The following is a 22,948-nucleotide window of genomic DNA, read 5'->3' as shown; positions in this document are numbered from 1 at the left end:
GAGTGACTAAAAGCATGGCGTAACAATACGTGAACTATTTTCAGAATGGCTGCGCCCATGAAATGCACTTTTTCTTGACTTTTTCAAAATCGACAGTGATATAAAACAATTTTATTAATGTACATCAAAATCCGTCGTTTGGTAAGTTTTTCTGTGATATTTTATGTGTTGCTAAGAGGTTTTAGATGATTTATTGCCTCCTGACATTTATATGATGAACATGCTTATTCATTACCATGATTACAATGTATGATTGTATCACTTGTAGACTGCTGGTGACAAACGAAAGTAATGGCTAAACTACAAGAATTAATGAAGCTGTCTGGACATCAGGACCGAGTTTGGTGCGTTGCATGGAATCCCACAGGAACATTGCTGGCCTCTTGTGGGGGAGACAAAACAATTCGAATTTGGGGAAAGGAAGGAGACAAATGGGTACATTATTTTATGTTCATAAAAAAAATCATTAATTGAATGAGTATGATTGAATATATATGCTACAGTGCTGTCATAAGAGCAAGTGTGTTCAAATTATATTATGTCTGGAAAATGTTTATCCTTTGCATATTTACTTAGATATGGCCAGAAATTAGTCCTGACTTTTACCCCATTTCATTTGTAACCAGTAACAAGGCACTATTTTCTGGTGACAAAAGTAACATATATGACAAAACTGATTATTTAATCTTTCCGTTGAATGGTTTAATTTCATCCAGTAACAATGGTAACAACTATAATCTATTGGTGACAGGTGACGAGCCTGTTTCTGTTTAACAGAGGGTCTTATTTTATTTGGTTACAATGGTAACAGCTATAATACATTGGTGACAAAGAGTAACAGAGGTGACGAGGCTTTTTCTGTTTAACAGAGGGTCTTATTTTATTTGGTTACAATGGTAACAGCTATAATCCATTGGTGACATAGGGTAACGGTGGTGACAGTCATTTTCATGAAATACAGGGGGGCTTTTTTAAATTGGTTACATTGGTAACATTGGTTACAATGGTAACCTAACCCTAACCCTAAACTAACCCTAATGCTAACCCCTAACCCTAAACTAACCCTAAACTAACCATAACCCCTAACCCTAACCCTAAACTAACCCTAATCCTAACCCCTAACCCTAAACTAACCATAACCCCTAACCCTAAACTAACCCTAACCCAACTCTGTTTTGTAACCAATGTTACCAGTAACCACTGTAACCTGTCACAAGTACATCAAAGTTTGAAAATCATTCATAATCAAACATTGTTACCAATGTAACCAATGTTACTGGTTACAAATAGAAAGGGGTAAAAGTCAGGACTAATTTCTGGCCATATATGTATTTACTACGTTAAGAAAATTAAAATCTATTTAATTATTGCAATTACATAAGGCCTGCACACCAAAATAATTTCTTGTTCGTTGGACCCAGCACAATTGTATTTGAATAAAACTGTACAAATAATATTATAGTTAATTCCCGCACCCACGAAATAATGCACTGTTTTCTGTTCTATTTCTGCGCTATGCTGTTTTTCGTATTTTCAATAGTTTTTAATTTTTAAATCAGAAACAAGTAGAAGAATACAACCTTCTGCACAAATTTATTTTATGACCGCCTAAAAATTTGCGTACCAAAAAATAATTTTAATAATTATTCGCTTGCCCACTCTTACCTTTTTTCATTGAATGTCCAACGAAGGTGTGGCCTAATCAATACAAGGGATGGTCAAAATGGTCGTTCATCAGCACCAGATTCATTTAATTCAGTTGATTAACACCTGAATAAAGAATCAGGGGGCTCAGGGTCAAATCCCAGTTTGGTCCTTCATTATTTCTTCCATTTCATTACACATCCATGATTGCATCTCTTACTATCATAATGTTTACAGTGCTTTAATATCAGGCACGCATTTGCCCGCCTCACGAAGCAAGGCTTAATGGTAACACATATATATTAGAAAAACAGTGAAAAATAGAAGTTGAATCAGGGATACTTAGGGCTGAACTTTTTTTATTCCAGCTTTATTCCGCCATTTTGGCCGCCAATTTGTTTGACAAAGTTTACTCTTTCATTAAATGGGTGATGCTTTTCTTCCTTTATTGTCCATTAACTTAAAGTTTAATTAAATGAAAATAATTAACTTTGCAAACCAGATAAGTTTCAACAGTGCTTAAATCAGATGAATAAGACTAGTTCCACATACGGTAGGTGTTAAAAGATGTAAAAAATAAAAACATTTCATCATGGAACAGGTCTTTCAGATACTGAATAAAGTATAAATAGAAAATTTATCAATTTTTAAAATAGAGATATAAGCACTGAAAGGAGAAATTAAATACTCTTGGAATCACATACTTTTCTTCTGCTATTTCCGAAGATACAACTTTTACATTTTGCATATGAAACATGATGTCATTATTGAGACTGAGCATGCGACATTTAGTTTAACTTTGGCTCATAGTTTGAGTAGTCAGGTGGATACTGCTGTCTGCATTTCAAACCAAAAAAAAAAATCTGCGCTCTGCCCAACCGTCACACCGTTTACATACAACTTTTGCTAAAGCAATTGCTGTCCAATATTTTGAGAAATGCGATGTCCATCTTGTCACAATAAGTGGATTTAACGTTTGATTAATTCATAAGCTGAGGGGTTGGTTTATCATGGTGAAATATGAAACCTGCAATTTATGACACCAATTGGTGGCCATTACACAGTAATACTGATGCTTGATCCACTTATTTATTCAATTCTGGGAAATACAATGAGCACTTCACATTTACTGTAATGTCACATTGTTTTAGTTCTGTTTCCAACAAATAAAGAAGCTTTTGGAAACATTTTTCCTTGCTTTATATACAGTACATATTTTCTCTTAAAAATTGGTTGAAAAAAATGAAGAACTGATATTTTAAAGTCATCACAACTATTCTTTAGGTTTGCAAAAGCATCCTTGCAGAAGGCCATCAGAGAACAATTCGCAGTGTTGGCTGGTCCCCGTGTGGCAATTACTTGGCTAGTGCCAGCTTTGATGCTACTACCAATATCTGGAGCAGGAAAGACGGGGAATTTGAATGCATTGCATCTCTAGAGGGCCACGAGAATGAAGTAAAAGCTGTATCATGGGCTCCAACTGGTTTATTACTGGCAACGTGCAGTAGAGACAAAAGTGTGTGGATTTGGGAAGGTAATCATTTCTCTTCTTCACATCATGTAGTTTAATAATACTAACAGAAACTGAATGAAGCTTTATGATAAATATTTAAATATTGATAATAATGTAATGTAACTTTGCCTCAATCAGAGCCTCTGCAAAACGTCCTATAAAGTACATTTAATGACTTGCAAAAGTTTATAAATGGTAATTGTTTTAGTAATTTCCGCTGAAAATTAATACAATAAATTATTATACAATAGAAAATTTGGACATAAAAATTGCAAATCATTTTGCTTTAAACAGTACTTCTTTGAATATGTACATGAGCTGGATATAGAATTTACACATTTTGACAATATTACATTTATATTGCACTGTTTTACAGTCACAGAAGATGAAGAATATGAATGTGCAAGTGTGATCTCCAGCCACACCCAGGATGTTAAGTATGCAGTGTGGCATCCAACCAGAGAAATGCTTGCATCATGTAGCTATGATAACACAATCAAATTATTTAAAGAGGAGATAGATGATTGGACATGCTGTAACACATTAGAATCCCATACCTCTACCGTGTGGAAAATAAGCTTTGACCAGACAGGTCACAGAATTGTATCATGTAGTGATGACAAAACATTGAAAATTTGGCAAGAATATTTACCGGGAAATCCAGAGGGAATTGATACAACAGGAAAAGAGTCAACATGGAAATGTGTGTGCACCCTCTCCGGATACCACAACCGAGTTATCTACGATGTGGACTGGAGTCGCAGCAACGGTTTAATTGTGTCAGCTTGTGGTGATGACTGTATTAGAGTATTTAGAGAGGAAGAGATATCGGACAAGAATCAGCCCTCGTTTAGTCTGGTGTGCACTCAGAATAGAGCGCACTCACAGGATGTGAACTCTGTAGCCTGGAACCCTAAGGAACCCGGCCTACTGGCATCAGGCAGTGACGACGGAGATGTTAAACTGTGGAAAGTGGTGCTCGATTAAAAATTAAAATGAAATTCTTATTGTTGTTTTCTTTTTTCCTTCCTACATTTAAACAATGCTGCAAGGTTTTAATGCTATAGAATCTAAACTTTTCATAGGTACAATGTACATGTTGTTTTGCGACATATATGTAGAATAGTTGTGTATGGATTTAATATTGTCGTTTCAAAAATAACATGAAACATATTTTAATAAATAAATATTTTAATAGGGATTTCATTGATATTTGTTTTCAATGAAAGAAATGAAATTTAATTTCCTAATGAATATACATGTTTAAGCTGATTACAACAGGATTGCACTGAAAGTTAAGAATAATGCAATTCACATCTTTAAAAAAATTAAAAATCTCAAAAAATTGATTTTATTTTTTCATCCCTCCCTTGTGGCCTAACTTTTCTCAAGAGTCATGATTTAGTTAATCAAACTTAAGTCATTAATAAATCCTTCAATATACAAGCTAAAAATACTAGCATTTCCCAGAATTACCCCTTACAGGCATTTTTGTTTAATCTGAGGAAGATAAAGCAAAATAATGGAAATTACCTATAATATAAAACTGATTATAGAGAGATCCAATATGACTTTCACATTGACCTTGAAAATTGAATCAGGATCACTACATACCTTTACACAAAAGCTCTGTATATGTGAAGTATGAGCCAAATATTGTCAATTGGAAAGTACATGTATATATGCTCTGAAAATGTATTTTTGCGTAATCCAATATGACCTTGACCTACAGACTTTATTCAAGGTCACTGCACACCTTTAATCATAGACCAAGTATCAGCCAGATTGGATCCAAGGGGAAGAAGATATGCCCCAGACAAGGGTTTTATATATACTGTAGAAGCAGAAATATTCGTTGCATGCACACAAATGATACAACTCTATTTCCAAGGGGCTAAATATGAACCCAAGTCTGTGAGAATTATAACAGCTTTATTGCTCTTCTTGCATTTTTTAAAACAGGACAGAAACATTTTGGCACAATTTGCTTTGTCTATTTGGACAAAATACATATTACATAATACTGCAAGTTACAAAATAAACATTTACTTTATATCAAAAGGAACACAGTTTAATAATTACTTACAAAAAAAATTATCAGAAGTTTAACAATAAGATAAAGAAAAATGCTTTTTAATGACACACTATGAATATATGAAATTTAAAGTGTTGTTTACTGTTTTAACTTGTGACAAAAAGTATCAATTATTGTAAGAGTATGATATTTACATGAAAATCAGGTTTAAAAACCTAAATATATATATTGCCACCTTTGATACATCAATAAACATATGAATTTTAAACTGACCTTCCTAACAAGAATATCAATTTGAATCTAACTGGTGCTAAATTGCATTGAACGCATGAAATAATCTTTACATAAATTTATATTCAAGCAAGTTAAAATGGACTTCTTTAGCCTTTCATAAAAGGAAAAATATACTTCCTTGAAGATAAAAAAACCTGACAAATAAAAATGTCAAATTTAATGTTGGCATCAGTCCATTGGACCGTAAATCCCTGTACACTGATTGGACGGCTGCCTATCCAGGGATTAAGACCAAGGACTCCTGACTTGACACAAGACTGGAAGTGTTACTACCCCGCCCACTGGTGGTGCTAGAAAGGACAGTTGACTCCTGGGCCAGGCCCCTCTCAATCAGTGACCCTGCGATGCTGATATCCTCCTCCCCTGTGGTATCAAAGAGCTCCACCCAGGCACAACCACTCCAAGACCTACAGCAGACACACCAGTTCAATTACCTACAGCAAGTTAAACTATTCAACTAGCCTAAATCAAACAGATTTCTGTGAAATATACATATATATTATAACAGTAGCTTGCTCCAAAGGGTTGGACCACATCGAGTTGCCAAGCGTGGATCATCAGGCCTCAGGGCCATAAAACTTAGACGAGCTTACTTTTGATCTTAGTCTCACTTTTCCACTATATATTCCTTTTGTAAAAGTGAGACTTAGATCAGAAGTAAGCTCGTCTAAGTTTTATGGCCCCAGGGCCAGATCACGGGAGACACCAAGGGTCAAGTTTGACAAAACTCACACCTGATCCATCTCTTTGAATCAAGTTACTGTTACAATGACAAATTTATTATATACCCTTGTCCATTTAAATTAATTTTAATTTTAATTACAGAACTGTCTTTTTAAAATCAATTGTATGACATGAATTTATATAGCAAAGCTATTTTTAAACAAACCCTTTTACAACAAACTATAATACAGATGTTATTTGATGTGTACTATGTCATCAGTTTCAGAGAGTGGCGATACAGAATTGAAAACCTATAGTGTGGATATGGAAAATTGGATCACACTGTAAAATTGTCAGTACATGTATTAAGACAAGAAAATTGATGGGTATATAACAAATACATGTAATGTGAACTGTACAATACCGGTATATTTGGATTTTTACATCATACATGTACATGTTCTAGGTAAGTACAATCAATTGAATTCTATGCTCATTAAAATGTTGTTTGGGACTATTAGTAAATAGAATGTACATGTAAACAGTGTTTCTAATTGGGGCCTAGAGCACAATACCCTTCATTTTCTCTTCTTTTTTAGCAGAGATCAACAAAAGAAAATGTCTTGTAAGTTATAGAAATCTTCTACATGCAGTTTTTAAATCTGAAAATTGAATGAATGATGAAAAATGGCACAAATTTAGTGAAATACAAACCTTGATTTTATGTATGCAACGAGCGTCTTCCCATCAACCAATTTTCTGAATTGAAGCCTAAAAAGAAATATTATTATGAATTTTCATGTAACTTCATGTTCATTATGGCTCATACATTAAGTGTTGGTACACACAAGTATGAGTGTTTTCATTATTATAACATGCAATTACTTATCAGTCTGTGTTGATGTTGTCTACCCAGATATACAAGAAAACCTTCAGCAAAATACTTTTATATTGATGATGCTGGTACAAAATCTCAAACTAACTTAAAGCAATATGAGCTGTATTTTTTAGAATTTTATTTTGCTGCAAAAACCTGCTAGTATGATAAGTCTGCCTGTAACTTGAACTTTTATGATAAATAAGATTTGAAAAAATCATTAATTTTTGTCAGGAGAAAGATTTCACTTATAAGGAATATATAGCAGATCAATTTTTGTACAGGACGACAATAATTCAAATTTGCTCCAATTAAGGCTTCTTAATGGCTTTTCCCACAAAAACAGAGCTAACAGAAATTTTAAAACCATGATAATTTTTGTCCTTTTAGTAGAAAATAACATTTTCTTTAAAAAAAATTACAACATGAAAATTGCAGCTCATATTGCTTTAAATATTGGTGCATACCATCATATCCTTTATATGGAATAGAACCTCTCTTAAAACTTTAAAAACTATGGGTACACAGTTATGGTACAACAAATGTAATATCAAGTCAAATTCAGCTATCTGACAACATATACCTTGCTTCCTGAGAAAAACTGTCTCTTCCCCCTACTGGTTCTATATCAACAAGGAAACACTCCAGGGCTTGGAACGGCAGGTGAAGGAACTGGGGGTCAATATTACGAATGGAGGTGTCCGACACAAACTCCTTGTTACCAAAGTCAACGTAAAATACCTGTACAACAATTTGAGTTCAATTTAATGAAATTGTGACGATTAAGGATTATGGTTTTTTATTAATTATGAAAATAATAATAAGTAGCTCTGAAAACAAAATACAGATTTACAGGATATCCTAATCATTCCTTTACAGATTCCAAGTTATTAAAAGATGAACCAGAAATTCTTAATCAGCTTGTTTTTCCCCATATTACTATGCTGATAAAAATCAACTAGAAAAAGGGCAAAACCACACAAGTAAACAGGTTTTCTGTTATAACATTGAGTAATTTTTCATTACTTTAAGACAAAAGTATTGAAGCAGTGAATATATAGATTATGCATTGTAGGACTGTTTTTGACTGTACCTCTACTTTCCTGTCCCCTGAGCTGATGACTCGGGCCCTGTACCACTGGAGATCCACACTGTAGCGGGCTACCACCACTTCTCCAGGGGCATAGTCTACGTAACTCCCCTCAAACTGCTTGCCACCATAGAAGTCTCTGATAAAGTACAAAGTGATAATTAAATAGAGAACATTGCATCGTTTGTCGGTTTTTACTATCAGAGAGCCATGTGTATAAGGCCATCACATCTACAGAACATTTTCAAATAGATAAGTATTGACCCATATGCAAGAAAATTACTACAAGCAGGAAAAATGCTTTTTTAAGTGTACAGTGTATATCTATATAAGTGTCATATGTGTACTTACTGCAAGCTAGCCATCAGGTCCTCTAAGGTCTCCTGTTGAAAACTTCCATAACCATCTACAAACAGTCTCTGACATTAAGTAAATATTTCACAAGATGATTCATTCATGTGTACATCTTTCTCTATAATGTTTTGCTGAAACTTTTTTTTTTCAAATAAAGCACCTTTTTTGGAATTTTATTTCTCTCACCAGATGCACTACCTTCTTTTTTAGCAGGTTCCAGAGAAGCGAGCGGCTCTTTGCCAAAAGGCAGGACAATGTAAAAGTGGGCGGGGTTAATAATGGCGGACACTTCACAGGCTATCCAGGTCCCTGGGTCCGGGAGTCCATCCTGGTAGTACTCCTCCATAACATCACCGTACACATAGTCCACATCCGCTGTCAAAGCACCTGTAACAGTGATTGTTGCAAAGTTTGAGGGCCAGAGCATTTCAAAGACAAAATGAGGCTTAGTTATCATCTGTAAATTGACTACCAGTGGAACTATCTTTTACATTTTCAATGTTATTTCCTCATCTCATCCTTTTCATATACCCCCCCCCCCCAAAAAAAAGAATATAAGTACTTCAGTCTCAATCTGTACCTTCTGGGACAATAATATGTCTGTACGGACATCTGTCTCCACTCCAACACCTGTTTTTCTGGTAAAATCTGCAAATCTTCTGGTCGTCTTGCCCCTCTACCAACAAAAGAAATGTTTGGTGAATAAACATTGTTCTACTTGTCAATGTCATTTCAAACATCTGAAGGAAAGACACAAAAACGATAAATTTTGCATTATGATTTAATTGTAACATTTAAATTCACAACAGCTTCTTTTAAGTCAAAAGGCATTGATCAAGTCACAGATGTCTTAATCTATCAAGACTGCTTCTGTCCCAGCCTCAGGAATACTTTGTATAAAATTTATACTAATGACTGTTATCATTGATGAGTCTGGTTCTTTTAGAGCCGTACTTACTGTAGCCTACAGTAGCCACTCTTGCATCATTCAGAGCTTTTCCTACTTAGCCTATGGTAGCCACTCCTGCATCATTCTAAGCTGTACTTACTATAGCCTACGGTAGCCACTCCTGCATCCTTCTAAGCTGTACTTACTATAGCCTACGGTAGCCACTCCTGCATCATCCACATCCACTTTGTAGGAGTTTCGTGCATCCATGTAATCCTCCATCATCGGGTTCCAGTCCTTCATCTGATCAGGGGAAGTCACTGCGTAAAAATATCATAGATATACATGTACGCTATATATATGCCATTCAACAAAGACACCATACATTAAAGTACACTATATTAATATATATCTTACAGGTGATGTTTTGTTACTATATAGTTTATAATTATATAGGCACTTAAATATAATTATTTTTTTTACAACTGGTCTAAATGGTGATAATCATTGGAGATTATCAGCAACTGTTCTTCTTAAATTAATGTCACACAAAATGAAACAAGGACAAGACATAATGTGCATCATTTGTGAATTGGGAGTCATTTCCATGATAGATTTTGAAATCCCTACAGCGTTTCTCTCTGTACTTACTATAATAACACTGTAACAAACCAATAGAGATCTGCTATCTCTAGGTGTTAGCCACTACCGCCACTTTACTGAAGAAATGCAATGGATACAAGTGGGTGTCTGCACTCATCAAAGACCAGTAACAGAAAAAAGAGATGTGATGTATACGACACAGCACATGGTTTACCAAGTGTCAACAGGACCACTACACTATGTTCATTACAAATATCCTGCTATCTGTAGTATGTGCTGTTTATATTTTACCTGTTTGTTGAAGACTGTTGGGTGGTTCTTTGGAAGAGTTCTCTGTGGCACATAGCCTGGCCAGTCCTAGTCTGATGAGGTCCATGTTCACACAAACATCCTCCTCTTCTTTTGTGTTGTCAACCAAAAGCACTTGCAAAGGATCCATCTTCGCTACTTCATTTGGATGTCTAAACAAAAATCCAAAGTTAATGTACGATAACAGATTCTAATTTAGGTAATTGTGAAAAGATGAGGTATACTGTATACAGGGCTATTTTCGTCCCGAGTTATTTTCGCCCTTCTTGATTTGCAAACGGTTTCGCCCAGACATAGTTGTGTTAAAAGAAATATATGTTAAGACATTAGAATTCGCCCATTGACAACGAGGGCGAAAGGGGCGAAAATAAAATGAGGGCGAATATTTCCCTGTGTACAGTATTTGGACAACACTGACTTACTTTTCAAGCATCATTTGAATATCCCCATCCACAATAATCATACTCATGGCAGAATCAAATCCTGTTAAAGAGATGAACTTTTCGGTGGCCTCTTCTGTCCACTTGACCTCCTTTTTAGGAGAGCCCCTGGCGACACTAGGCTGGATGTAGGCCAGACAGACATGCAGAGCCAATCCTGGAAGATCTACATACTGGGGAGGTAGGGGGAACACTCTCCTCTTGGGAACCACTTCATGATTTCCAAAGTCTAAGTAAAACACTGACACCTTTCCAACATTTTCTGAACTAGAATCTTTACTTCCAGAGCCTTTAGTAGGTGATGCCAACTCAAGCCCCATAACAAGTCCTCTGTAATACTGGTTATCGTAGGAAAACAGCACGCAGCACAAATCTCCCACTGATGGTTTGTATGATTTGCTCATCTTCTGCAGCTGTTTCTTAGATGTTTCCTCCATTGTCTTATTCAAGCTTATGTGCATATGATCAATAGTTTTGGCAGACACCTCGGACACGAGGTGAACATAGAAATTAGATGGAGATTCTACATGAGACAGCATGACTTTCAGACCTGGGATGTCCACATCAATGTTGGTTGGTAGATTGACAGATTTGTCTTCAGCGTAATGAAGGCTCTCCGTCTCCGAGGATCGAACAGACACTAAGTCTTCAGCCACATTCTTGATCTTGATCTCCGTGATGTTCTGAACACAATTGTGGTTTTCCACTCCCTGCTCGGAGGCAGTATCCAGTGACTTCTCAATGTTAAGGTTATTGTGTATTCCATGGCCTTTAACCGGAGTGGAACAAACAGGTCGGGTTGAATCAGTGAGAGTATCATCCTCTGTCTGTACTTTGTCATCACATTTCCTTATCTTTGATCTAGGACTGTCTTTAGCACTCTTTGTCTTCACACCTTTTGATTTTGAACTGTCTTTTACGCCTCTTGACTCCGTTTTTGTGTGTTTTACGCCCGTAGACCTGCCACCCTTCTCTCTCTGCTTGGCCTCTCTTTTGTCTTTTTCCTCCAAGGCTTTCCTCTCCCTCTCCTCCCTGGTGGTGGGCTTAGGAAGTCGTGGAAGGCTGTGTAGGCTGTCAGACAGGGTCTCCATGCTACTACCCAGGTTTACTGTAGACTGACTCTGAATTGATCCCTTGCGGTCTATGTTTTGTGTCTTTTCATCTCCCTGGCCAGCCAGTGTGGGATTTTTGTCCACTTGATCAGCTGGTTCTTTCTGATGTTGAAGGGTATAAAGTAACTGTAGCTGCTCCTCTACTGTTACTGACTTGGCTAATCCCTGTAACAGTCAATTTGAATATACTTTTACCACAAGCATTTCCTTAAAGATTAAAAAAAAAAAATTTCAAATATTTTTTTAACCAAGACACCTCCAAAATAATTGGTTATTAAATGCACAAACAAATTATATAATTATCAGAATAAAGCCACATGATGAAAATAAACCTAAATCTTCAGAATGCTCTAACACGATGATTACAGTACATGTAATTATAGTAATTATAAAAAATTAAAGTTATGCAAAGTTTTAATCATCTCATCTAGTAGTTCTAAAATAGACAAGATGTAACCATAAGGCAACTGACAAAGACGAGAAGAACACTTCCCCGTTTCCTGACCCACCTTTTCTATTAGGTACTCGTGGATACTTATTTGTTTTGGTCCAGGCTGCATAACAATATTTCCATCTTTAATAACTTGTTCAGGGATGTTAAAGAAGAGACCCACAATGGAGGGCAGGTCTGGTTTGGTGGAGACATGATACGGCATACAGTTAAAGTGTCTCCCTGAAACAATCTGTGTAAATAGCGTGATCTGATCCTCCGTCCATATTCCATACTTATTGTTAGGAGCCACCTAAAATGAATTACCATAAGTTATTATGATTCTTCATCATAACAATTGGAGACAAAAAGAAGACACTACATATGTACTATCTTGGCAAGGGTAATAATTTATGCACTGTTTATAAATGTCCACAAACATGGCCATAGTTTAAAAAAAGATAAAATCTTTTTCGCTTTGATTTAATTAATGGCCTTCAAGTCTGTCATTCTGATCGACAAGTGATTAGTTCAAAACTATTGAGGACGGCCATAGCTGTAGACCAAGAGCACACCTCCAGACCTCTGGGAATTGAGATTCCTAAAACTTTCCGATATAAGCTTTTCCTGAAATGGAGGCTAATTAATTCTAATCAAAAGGATTCCCTTTACAACCTGAGATAGTGATTCCCTTTACATACCTGAGATAGTGCACACAGAATTCCCTGGGCAGGTAGACTGGCATACTTCTGTGGTAACTTTCTAAGATGGGAGGGTTTTCTGGATTCACCATTACCATAATCCAAGAAAAGGACTTCTACCGAGATATCTTTTCCTAAAGAATATGACACAATAGCCACATTATAATTCAATAAATCTGTCAACTGGAGTAAACAAATGAAAGCCATGAAATCTGTAATACATGTACCATATGCAAACTAGAACATTGAACCATAACTGGTTTTAAAATAATGATTGACTTTCCATGATCACCAGGGCTGCATTTTACGAAAGCACATAAGACTTACGACCAAATTAATAAATGCTTATTAATCACAAACTAATCAATACTTCAATTTATTGGATGTAAAATATAATGATAGAAATCCCAATTAACGAAAAATTAATGTTTTATATAAATGTTGCTCCTCAAAGATTATTCCATAAGACTGAAAATATTTACGACTTTTTCATAAATTCTTTTGTAAAACGCAGCCCAGGTTCGATGACAAAACACTATGTATTACAATGTTGTCAAAACTGCTATGAAGCTAATCTGGAGTTTGGAAAACTTACGGATTACCAGCATGTTTATGACAAAAATATTACACACACCAGGGCACAAATAATACTGTGGTTTCATTAATTTTCGAGGCTATCAATTTTCGTGGATAAAGTAAAAATCACAGTTTCAAGGATACGTAAATTTGTGGTTGATGATACAAAAGGTTAGTAGCAGTAGATACTGTATTTCAATGAACATGTAAATTCGTGGATCAACTTAACGAAATCCACGAAAATTGGTATTCAACGAATATTGATGAAACCACAGTACTTGAGTAATTTGTAAATTGTGCAATGCTCTTTGAACAAGAGATGTTTGTGAAACCCTTCGAGTCCTTTGGACATACATTACATGGTTCAAAGCCTTTAATATGGGCAGTATTCATGGAAATGAAATTGAACTTTTGATCTAAAATTCAATAGCGAACATCTACTGGTACTAACTGAGATGCATCAACCTATTAATCATGATGTGTCTAAGCTAAAAAGATTAAGAATTATGGGTCACACAAATCTTCTACATCACATTTTTAGCAAAAACATGTTTTTTATGATACATGTATATGTGGTAGAGTCAGGTATATGGCATTCCTACTAGCTCTGGCTAGTGGGTTAACCCTTTAGCTCGATCGGTAGAGTGCTGGACTGGCATGCCAGAGAACCCAGGTTCAAACCCCAGCGGAGGCAATAAGTGTCTCTGTTACATTTGGCGCCCACATTGGGACCTGGGAATTCTCTGGCGGGTGAAAGAGATTGTCTCTAGTACTTCGCCCGAAAGGTGCTGGCACTCCAGGAGAGTCGGGACGCCTCTTTCCTTAGAGGGGAACAATGTGGTAGAGTCAGGTATATGGCATTCCTACTAGCTCTGGCTAGTGGGTTAACCCTTTAGCTCGATCGGTAGAGTGCTGGACTGGCGTGCCAGAGGACCCGGGTTCAAACCCCCAGCAGAGGTATAAAGTGTCTCTGTTACATATATCAGTAATAATTTGTACAATTTTTGCAGAGATAATGTACGGAATCAAATAATTAAAATTCTTCTAAGCACTGGCAAAAATTGCTCAATCTTACCCAAAACATAACTTGACCTAGATATGATTATATACTGTTTACCAAATTTCATCTCAGTATGTATAATCCCTGCGAAGAAAATGAACGGAAACGGCAAACAATTAGAATTTTTCTAAATCCACGGGGCATAACTCTGTCAAAAATTGCTTGATCATACTCAAAACAGAAATTGTACAAGATATTCTTATGATGAATCTGTATACTAAATTTCCTTTCAGTATGTGCAACTTTTGCAAAGAAAATGAACAGAAACTGTTTGTGGACCGATCAACAGACAGCAGTAGAGCAATATGCCATCCCTTCTTCAATGGTGGGCGTAAATAGAACCATTTTAACAAGAGCTTGGACTTTGGGTAGTTGTGTAAAACAGCACTGTGACATAAGCCTGTCTATTTCATTGCAGGCTACTCAGCCATGGCTCTTTGAAATCAACAAGATTTGTCTGGCTTTTGAGCTAAGACTACGCAATTGGTGCATATTTCACTTGAAACCAGCGTCATTTTAACTTGTTTTGACGTAAGAAATAGATAGCTACATCCTACAGAAAGTCCAAGGTCTTGTTAAAATGGTTTTATAATGAAATCACTATGGCCATGTTGTAACATATTGACAAATTGAATAAATTTGAAATTTTCATTGAGTTGCAATGTATTGTGATATGAATCATATCACATCTCAAGTGTCGTGATATAAGTACAGTATTGTTCCAGCCCTAGTACAGGATTATTCTCTCTAATTTTATTTCGATCCAATCATGTTTGTAAAAAGGTTTTCCCAATCTTTGTCTATACAAAATAAAATTTAATTACAAATTTATAACATATATCATTGAAATTAGACCTAAGCTTAATTTTCACACTGACAATGAAGATGAATGCGGCAAAAGTAAAACAAATTTTCCCAGATTGTAATCATGTACGTATAACCTTTTCATCAAACCACTAACCATTTGGGAAATAACTTGTTTTTAAATTTAATTTCATGTTTACCTTTTGAACAAAGCTCTACTACTTTAGCTCTATAAAAATTGCCATCTTTAGAAAACTGTGCCAAACAAAGTATTCCTTCTGTGGGTGAAATTATAGGCTCTAAATCTGTCACTGTTCTGAAAGCAGAATCACCAGAAAATGTTTAAAGTACAAGTATTTTTGTTTCAGACATTTCCATATCAGATAAAGTAGAACCTGTTTATATTTAAATGCAGGAGATGTTTAGATTTATTTCAAATTAAATTTATTTGTCATGAGTTATAAATAACATGATATTAAAAAATGATGTAAAAAAGTGCATAACACAGCTATTAATCTTAAATCTACACTATCACTAGAGCTTACCTTAGATCATTCATCATTTCTTCCAAGTCTGTGGTGAATTTCTGCACGTAAAACATCCAGGGACTGTTGGCTTCACTCACAATGACACTGTGTATCTTACTGTTCTCCAACACTTCATAACGAAGACCAGGCCCCTTCCCATAGTCATCTTTTTCTGCAATGTTCAATGTTTGGTCATCATTCTTAATAAGACCTCCATGATTGTCAGTATTCTTGGATGAAGATTGTTCGGTTGCAGTCTCCGCAAGATCACTTGTTTCAACACTGTCTTTTACTACACAAAATGATTGCTGTTTGTTGGAGTCAGTTCCTGTTTTGCCTTCCACACATTTCACACTGTCACCAGAATCTGTCCCTGCACCTTTCAAGACTTGACTCTTCTTTGTTTCTTGCTTTGCTAATAGTTGGTCATCTTGCACTGTTTCATCATTTGTTTCACTCAATGCTTTGCCATCTTGCTGATTCAAATTGTTTTCCACTAACACATCCTTTACATATTTAGAAGAAGCCTGTTCCTTACAATCTGAATGGACAACTAATTCTTTGGTCTCTTTCATAGGATCTTTAACTTCTGTTTCACTTTTATATCCTATTTCCTTGCATTCAAATGGAACAGCCTCATTTTCATAAGTAACTGCCTCATTTTGAATCTGTTTCTCCTCGTTATTTTGAGTGCCTGTCTTACTGTCAGTATGTTTTGTTTCTGACACAATGTCTGCGTCATCTCTTGATGTATTTCTGCTTTTCTGTAATTTCTCTCTTCCTTTTGCATTTTTCTTCCTCTCTTGTTTTTCTTAAAAAGAAATATTCTCTGTTTACATCATTTTAAGCATTGAATCCTTATTTTTTGAAAGATGTGGTCTCATAACTGCAACGGTGTGTGCATACAAATTGAATAACGCGCGCTAGCGTGTTATGAAAATTTGTTTGCACACACCGTTGCAGTTATGAGACTACATCTTTCAGAAAATAAGGATTTAATGCTTATATTTACGTTTTTTAACATTTGTTCTCTTTCCGTAAATATGATTTATTTAAAAAAATCTCTGCCTTATTCAACGAGTAATGCGCAATTAACGGAAGAGCCCCTGGAACAGCCGAATTATGCTAACAAATATAGTGCACAGCGTTTTTAATTCAATTAACACAATTCATTTTTCATTCTGTAATTTGATGAATTTATATTTGGTATACTAAGAAATTAATCAATTGAATTCATTCAAATCATAAAAAAATATTTACATCCATGAAATATTAATCAGCCCACGTATAATTATATCAGGTTGTGATCCGGTTTGAAGTCGAGAGGAGAGTCAGTCATGTTCTGAAGGAAGACTGAATGTATACATACGCACCAGATTTAGTGATTGGGTCTTCTGTGTTATGCGTAAATATCACTCAAATCTATCAATGCAATTTAATAGGAGGAAAGAAAGTAAATGTAAATATTCATTTATAACAAGGCAAGTGAAATTAAATATTTCAAAAAACACTATATTTTTAAACAGAGCTAGGCCAGCCAAGTCATTAAAATAAAAAATAAAATAAAAATTCATTATAACAACAATTCTTTAAAGAAACCTTATACCATTGTTAAGCTTCATGTTATCCTCATTAGCTTGCTGAATAACCCCCCTCAGAAAGCGCTTAGCCACATCAATGTCCAGCTTTGGCTGACAGGAATTTCCAAATCCTACATAAGAGTGACAATCCTTGGACAGGGAAAGGCTGTTATTCTCTAAAGACTGCAAAAAAGGAAAGGAACAATGTTATTCAAAGCATCTGAATATCATTAAAAAATAAACATATTTACAAATATATCACCATCAGCATGATTAAGAATAAATTCCTAAATGCAAGTACAATTAGAATATGAGCAAGGGTAAGAAAAATGAGAGGACAAGTTTTGAAGAGCTCTCCTCACATTTTCAACCAAAGCACAAACATTACTTATATTTCAATACAGTTACCATCTATTTTATTACGGTATCCTGCAACTAAGGTTCACAACTGATCAGATGAAACCATGACATCCAAGTGTAAATATTTAGGGAATCAGGAATCGTTCAAAATTGATTCGTAGTGTTATCACAGACAATGACAGTTGAAAATATTCCCATATAGACGGCATCACAATACATTTGAACAATGAATACATGCACTTAGATATATTCATTAGAGACACTGAACTTTGCTTTGGTTTCTTTGGTAACTTATTTGGCTTCTGGATGGAACAATTGCAAGATAAAAAGAGGTTAATATACAAGACCGAATAAGTAAGACAAAATGTACCTGTGTTGATGGCTCTGTTAAAATAGCTTGGCTTAGCTGAATACCTGTTATAAAAAAAAAGGATGTGATATTTAGCATTTGCAAATCAGATTTATTTTAATTATATTTCATTTTCTAACAAACTTTTCTAATAGTCTCATAGTGAAAATAAGGAAAGCTGTTCTAACAAGTCTCAAAGCAAGTAGAACATTCCAGACTCTACTTTAATTTGTTTGATGACAAAAACTAGCTATTTACATGTAGTACACTATATATACCACTATCACAAAAGTATCAAATGATAATGAGCAGGTACCTTCTTTTTTAGAACTTTTCTTGCTGTGATCCTTTTCTAGATTCTTAATTTTACCCTCTGCAGATTGGATTTCTTCCACTTTTATAGCTTTTTGTTCTAAAATACAACTTTCTTGTTCTGGATGGATATTATGGATAATCTCTGTATTTTCCTGGTCCTTCTTCACCACATTTTCTTGTACCTGCATTTTCTGTTGCTCTTGGGATTGTTTTTCTTTTGTTGATTCTTCTGTGCGATTCTCCTCATCCACGTCCCCTTGTTCTGGCCTCAATACACTGAGTACACCTTTTACTGCACTAGGTTTGTTTGTTTGCTTGTTCAAGTTCACATCTTCACAAACCAAGACCGAGCTTTGGACAATGTTGCATTTAGAGTCTGCATTTGTTCTTAACTTGATGTCAGAGTTTCTGTTTTCACAATCTAGAGTATTCACATTGACAACTGTAGCTGCAACACTAAATGAATCTGGCTTGGCCGATTGACATTGGTCACGATCTCTATCACCACTAGGGTCTACTGTAGTACACAGAAAATTACTGGCCCTAGAATTTGAGAGACTTTGGTTATCTTTTGTTGAATCATGGCGACTGTCCATGGAAGATGAGCGAAGATCCCTGGTTGTGTTTGCCCCTGCTGTAGCACCCAACTCAGTATCCTCGGTTCCCTCACTAAAACTGTCATCATCTCCCTTTGCGATGCTTCCACCATCTGTGAGAATGTTAATTAATAATGTTTATACATGACTTTTAACTTTTATAGTTTTTTAGGAACCCAATTCATTTTCCAATTTCCTCATCATAAGAGATCACTCAGTGATAGATTGGTGCAAATTATAATCAGTATCAAAATTCTCTTTTATTGGCATAAAGAAATAAAATAGTTGTTATTATCAATAGAAAATATGAGCAACACTTATTCAAGACCTTGCTTACTTATTTTTTCCTCTGCCTCTGCTGACAGCAATACAAAGGTGTTATAACACCTGTCCAGGTGCTGCATGACCTCAATATAGTAGTTATTGAAATGACCAGCATCTTTGGTGGCAAGCAATTCATCTGCTTTACTTTCAGCCTGTAAAATTTAATTCAAGAGTTAACACTGGGTTTGTGAACATCATGTTGTCATGCTAAAAGTCATTCATACACATTCTACAACTATAAAATTTTTTAATTCATGGGTTGGATGGAAGTTAATAATCTTTATTAATTTGCTTTGATTAAATAATTCATTTTAATTTCACTAAGATACTGTGGAATCAATAAATTTGGTGGGGGCCAATTTTTGTGGATTGCTCAAGTTTAACAGGTTATTGGGGACATAATCTCGTGTATTATCTTATTCCTGCAAAAGGAGATACGACTTTATAACCCTAATTCAATAATTTTTAAAGGATGTTAATTCATGGACGAGAGGTACCTACGAATCCCACAAAAATTGAGCCACCAAGAAATCTAATGATTCCACAGTATCATGCATATATGTAATATATGTAATAATAATTTTACTTCAGGATTGAAAAGCATATAAATTAAAGGATTGTCTAGCCAAAAGAAAAAAAATTGAATTCCTATTTAATGTGGAAAGATTGATCAACATTAATTGTTGTCTAAATTCTTAAGCCATGAAAAATCTGTAAAATCTTGTATGGACCACCTGGGAGCTATAATTCCTGGCGTGCAATAAAGTAGCTCTAGTTTTAGACTAATATTTAACTTATTTCCACACACATTCTGTGGAATTACTTACAAGTTACCACCATTACATTTCTAACTCGATTTACTACTACTGATGTCTTTGCTTTACTTATCTCAGACTTTCTATTATAGAGCAAGATTTTATACTGGTAGTTTTACCTCAGATAAATTCAGGTGGGGGTGGAGCCAAATTGATAAATGTGTGAATTAAGTCCATGGAGGGAAAACATGCTCCCTTGTGTATACACGTCTCTATACATGGGGAGTTCAAATTCTGTCAACATTTTTGTTCCAATGATATAGAAAAATTTGTAATATTGATGTATATGAACTAGAGAAAAAAAATTGTCAATCGTTGAAATTGCAACTTGTTATAACATATAATGAACTGTAGCTCCCAGGTTGTCCATTTATATATTTTTTTTTCAGACCGGGAGTTACAGACTTGCAGCAACTTTGAAAAGCAAGAAGAGTTTGTAAAAAATAAATGTGTTCAAAAATTCTTTGAATTAATATTGTCATTATACAAGTATAATGGTATAAGAGATAAAATGATTTTACCTCAGAGACAAATTCATTTAAAAATGCAACAATAACGTCTCTCTGGTCTTTGATATCCTGGATCTTCTCCTTGATTGTTTTCTTTAACTTTGCAGACATGTCTATAAATCTGAAGTGTAAACAGGTAAACATGCAGTTACTGATACACTTTAGCACTGATCATGATAAGTATGATATAGGAGTGCCAATTTAAATAAATTACAACCTTGCCTTGAAGTACAACTGAATGCACAGCTGCAGAAACACATAATGTCTAGAGCTGATGATGCTATTAAAGTCATTGATCTGACATTAAAAAACTTTCAGTCATCTATATTGCAACATATGCACGATATTTTTGACTTCAATATAATTTCATGATAAAAAATACATTAAGGAAGGATTTATAATCAGTTTCAGCACCTTTTACTAGAAGCACGTGTGACAATCGGCGGGAGATGAAAACAAATTTGGTCACGTGATGTTTTGGAAAATAAGCTAAAAGTAATGCGTACTACAAATATTTCGAATTATCAACGAATAGCAGAATCAAAGTACTAAAAGTACCGGAAAGCATTTAGTTATCTTTGTATAAAGGAAGTTGGATCATACAATTATTAGTCTTAATTTCTTATTAGTTAGATAATCTCACACAAAGAGCTTAAAACAACAATTGGAGGTCAATACAATATGCTTATTTCGGCACAATGGAGCACTGTACGTGTAACGTTGCAAATTACTTTTAAACTGCGTTTTACGCGACTTTTTTTTTTACGGAATTATTCATGTCACCAAATGCGAAGTTATCAATAATAAATAATTAAATCTAAAATGCTCCAAATTCTATGATATAATGTGACTTTTTTGAAATAACGAAATGTTGTTTTCTGGAATTAATAGATTCGTAAACCCCTTTTTTAAGTCTACATCTGATCAAGTTATCTTTCAATTCGGACTACATTATAGGTAGAGGTATCAAATCATTCCGATATAAATATTTTTTCAATGTTCTCAATAAAAAGTTAAAAACTTATGATTTATCAATGTTTAATTCAAAACAGAGGTCGATCTAATCAATGTACAATATACAGTCGCGTGCCATAAACGAGTTCGCAAAATGGGCGCCGATACATCTTTTTTTCTGTAAGGTAGATTTTTGAAACGAAAACAAAGCCAATTTTCTACAATGACCAGAATAAAAAAAACTCGTCCGATGATTCTCCGCCTTTTTTTTCTGCTTTAGCCTATTTTATTTTTTGAGTTAATCTCCTTTGGTAAACAGTTATCGTCTGCAAACCAACATGGCATCGAACCGGAGAAAATTTATGGGAAGGCAGTTACTGTAACAAGTCGTCATACAGATGTCAGATGTTGGAATATACTTATAATAAAACTGGAATGATGAACGGAATAAAATACTGAAGACCATGGTAATGCTAAACTCGTAACTCGAAGTGAAAGTTGTTGAAAAAGGGTACCGCAAGATGACTGAATCCACAGAAATAAACGAAGAAAATGTTAAAAAAAATTTCATGCCCAAGGATATGATACAAAGAACCATAAATATCTGCTTAGCCATATTTACTTTGTTGCTAGAAATAGCAGTTCAAAAAATTCCGGTGATATTGATACCTGAGAAAACGCCTGCCATTTTACGAACTCATTTGGGCCAACTACTGTACAGCAGTTTAGGGAAATCACCTTCCATATGAAAGCAGACTATTATCGGGTAATTGTTTGTAATAAAATGAAGGAGGGATCGTTAAACTATCTATTTAACTTGCAATGACACAGTTTTGTAGTCACGAAAATTAAGAATTTTACCATAAAAGATGTTTATGTATCACCGTGTATGCCTGTTTTAATAATATATTCACCGATATTTCTATCGCAAACCTAACTCTAATTAATTCACACAGAACAAGATAACGACGTTCTTGTATCTCGCTGCTTTTGATCTCCATTGATTCTTTGACAAAAAATTAAAGTTCAAGATAATAAACTATAGATCAATTAGAGATCAAAATTTCAGTAGGTCTAAAGTGTCAAGGAGACGAATTTGATTCGTATTTATTACATGTCTTTAAAACTAAATTAAATGCCCATTATGTAGCCCAATTTGATGGAGAAAGCGTTCATCTTTCCTGTGATTTAACCAACCGTGAGTTTTCGACGATAGCGAGAGATG

At 34.9% G+C, this 22,948-nt stretch overlaps 2 protein-coding genes across 4 annotated transcripts; one reads left to right on the top strand and one right to left on the bottom strand.

Moving 5' to 3' along the window:
* Positions 1–2: 2 nt before the first annotated feature.
* Positions 3–4,174, top strand: LOC128187628 (probable cytosolic iron-sulfur protein assembly protein CIAO1 homolog). The gene is made up of 4 exons (XM_052858038.1): positions 3–141; positions 269–435; positions 2,929–3,178; positions 3,534–4,174. Exons 2-4 carry the CDS (start codon positions 292–294, stop codon positions 4,142–4,144), a joined length of 1,005 nt encoding a protein of 334 aa, XP_052713998.1. The 5' UTR covers positions 3–141; positions 269–291; the 3' UTR covers positions 4,145–4,174.
* Positions 4,175–5,070: 896 nt separating this feature from the next.
* On the bottom strand, positions 5,071–21,271 carry LOC128159543 (uncharacterized). Of its 3 annotated transcripts, none has more exons than XM_052822657.1 (20): positions 21,184–21,271; positions 20,782–20,890; positions 19,459–19,597; positions 18,527–19,234; positions 18,232–18,275; positions 17,528–17,684; positions 15,940–16,732; positions 15,595–15,710; positions 12,955–13,088; positions 12,333–12,566; positions 10,694–11,988; positions 10,254–10,423; positions 9,566–9,679; positions 9,051–9,146; positions 8,657–8,857; positions 8,468–8,522; positions 8,120–8,255; positions 7,610–7,767; positions 6,864–6,920; positions 5,071–5,893 (listed from the first exon to the last, which is right to left on the bottom strand). In XM_052822657.1, exons 2-20 carry the CDS (start codon positions 20,878–20,880, stop codon positions 5,701–5,703), a joined length of 4,899 nt encoding a protein of 1,632 aa, XP_052678617.1. In that variant the 5' UTR covers positions 20,881–20,890; positions 21,184–21,271; the 3' UTR covers positions 5,071–5,700. The 3 variants fall into 3 exon arrangements, with proteins under 3 accessions (XP_052678617.1, XP_052678633.1, XP_052678625.1); XM_052822673.1 differs by having other exon boundaries at positions 8,669–8,857; XM_052822665.1 differs by lacking the exon at positions 21,184–21,271 and adding an exon at positions 20,987–21,005.
* Positions 21,272–22,948: the final 1,677 nt, after the last annotated feature.

This window comes from Crassostrea angulata, chromosome 1, assembly GCF_025612915.1.
Source record: "Crassostrea angulata isolate pt1a10 chromosome 1, ASM2561291v2, whole genome shotgun sequence".
In the NCBI taxonomy this organism is placed as follows: Eukaryota; Metazoa; Mollusca; class Bivalvia; order Ostreida; family Ostreidae; genus Magallana; species Magallana angulata.
This window is presented reverse-complemented; position numbering and strand designations above follow the sequence as displayed.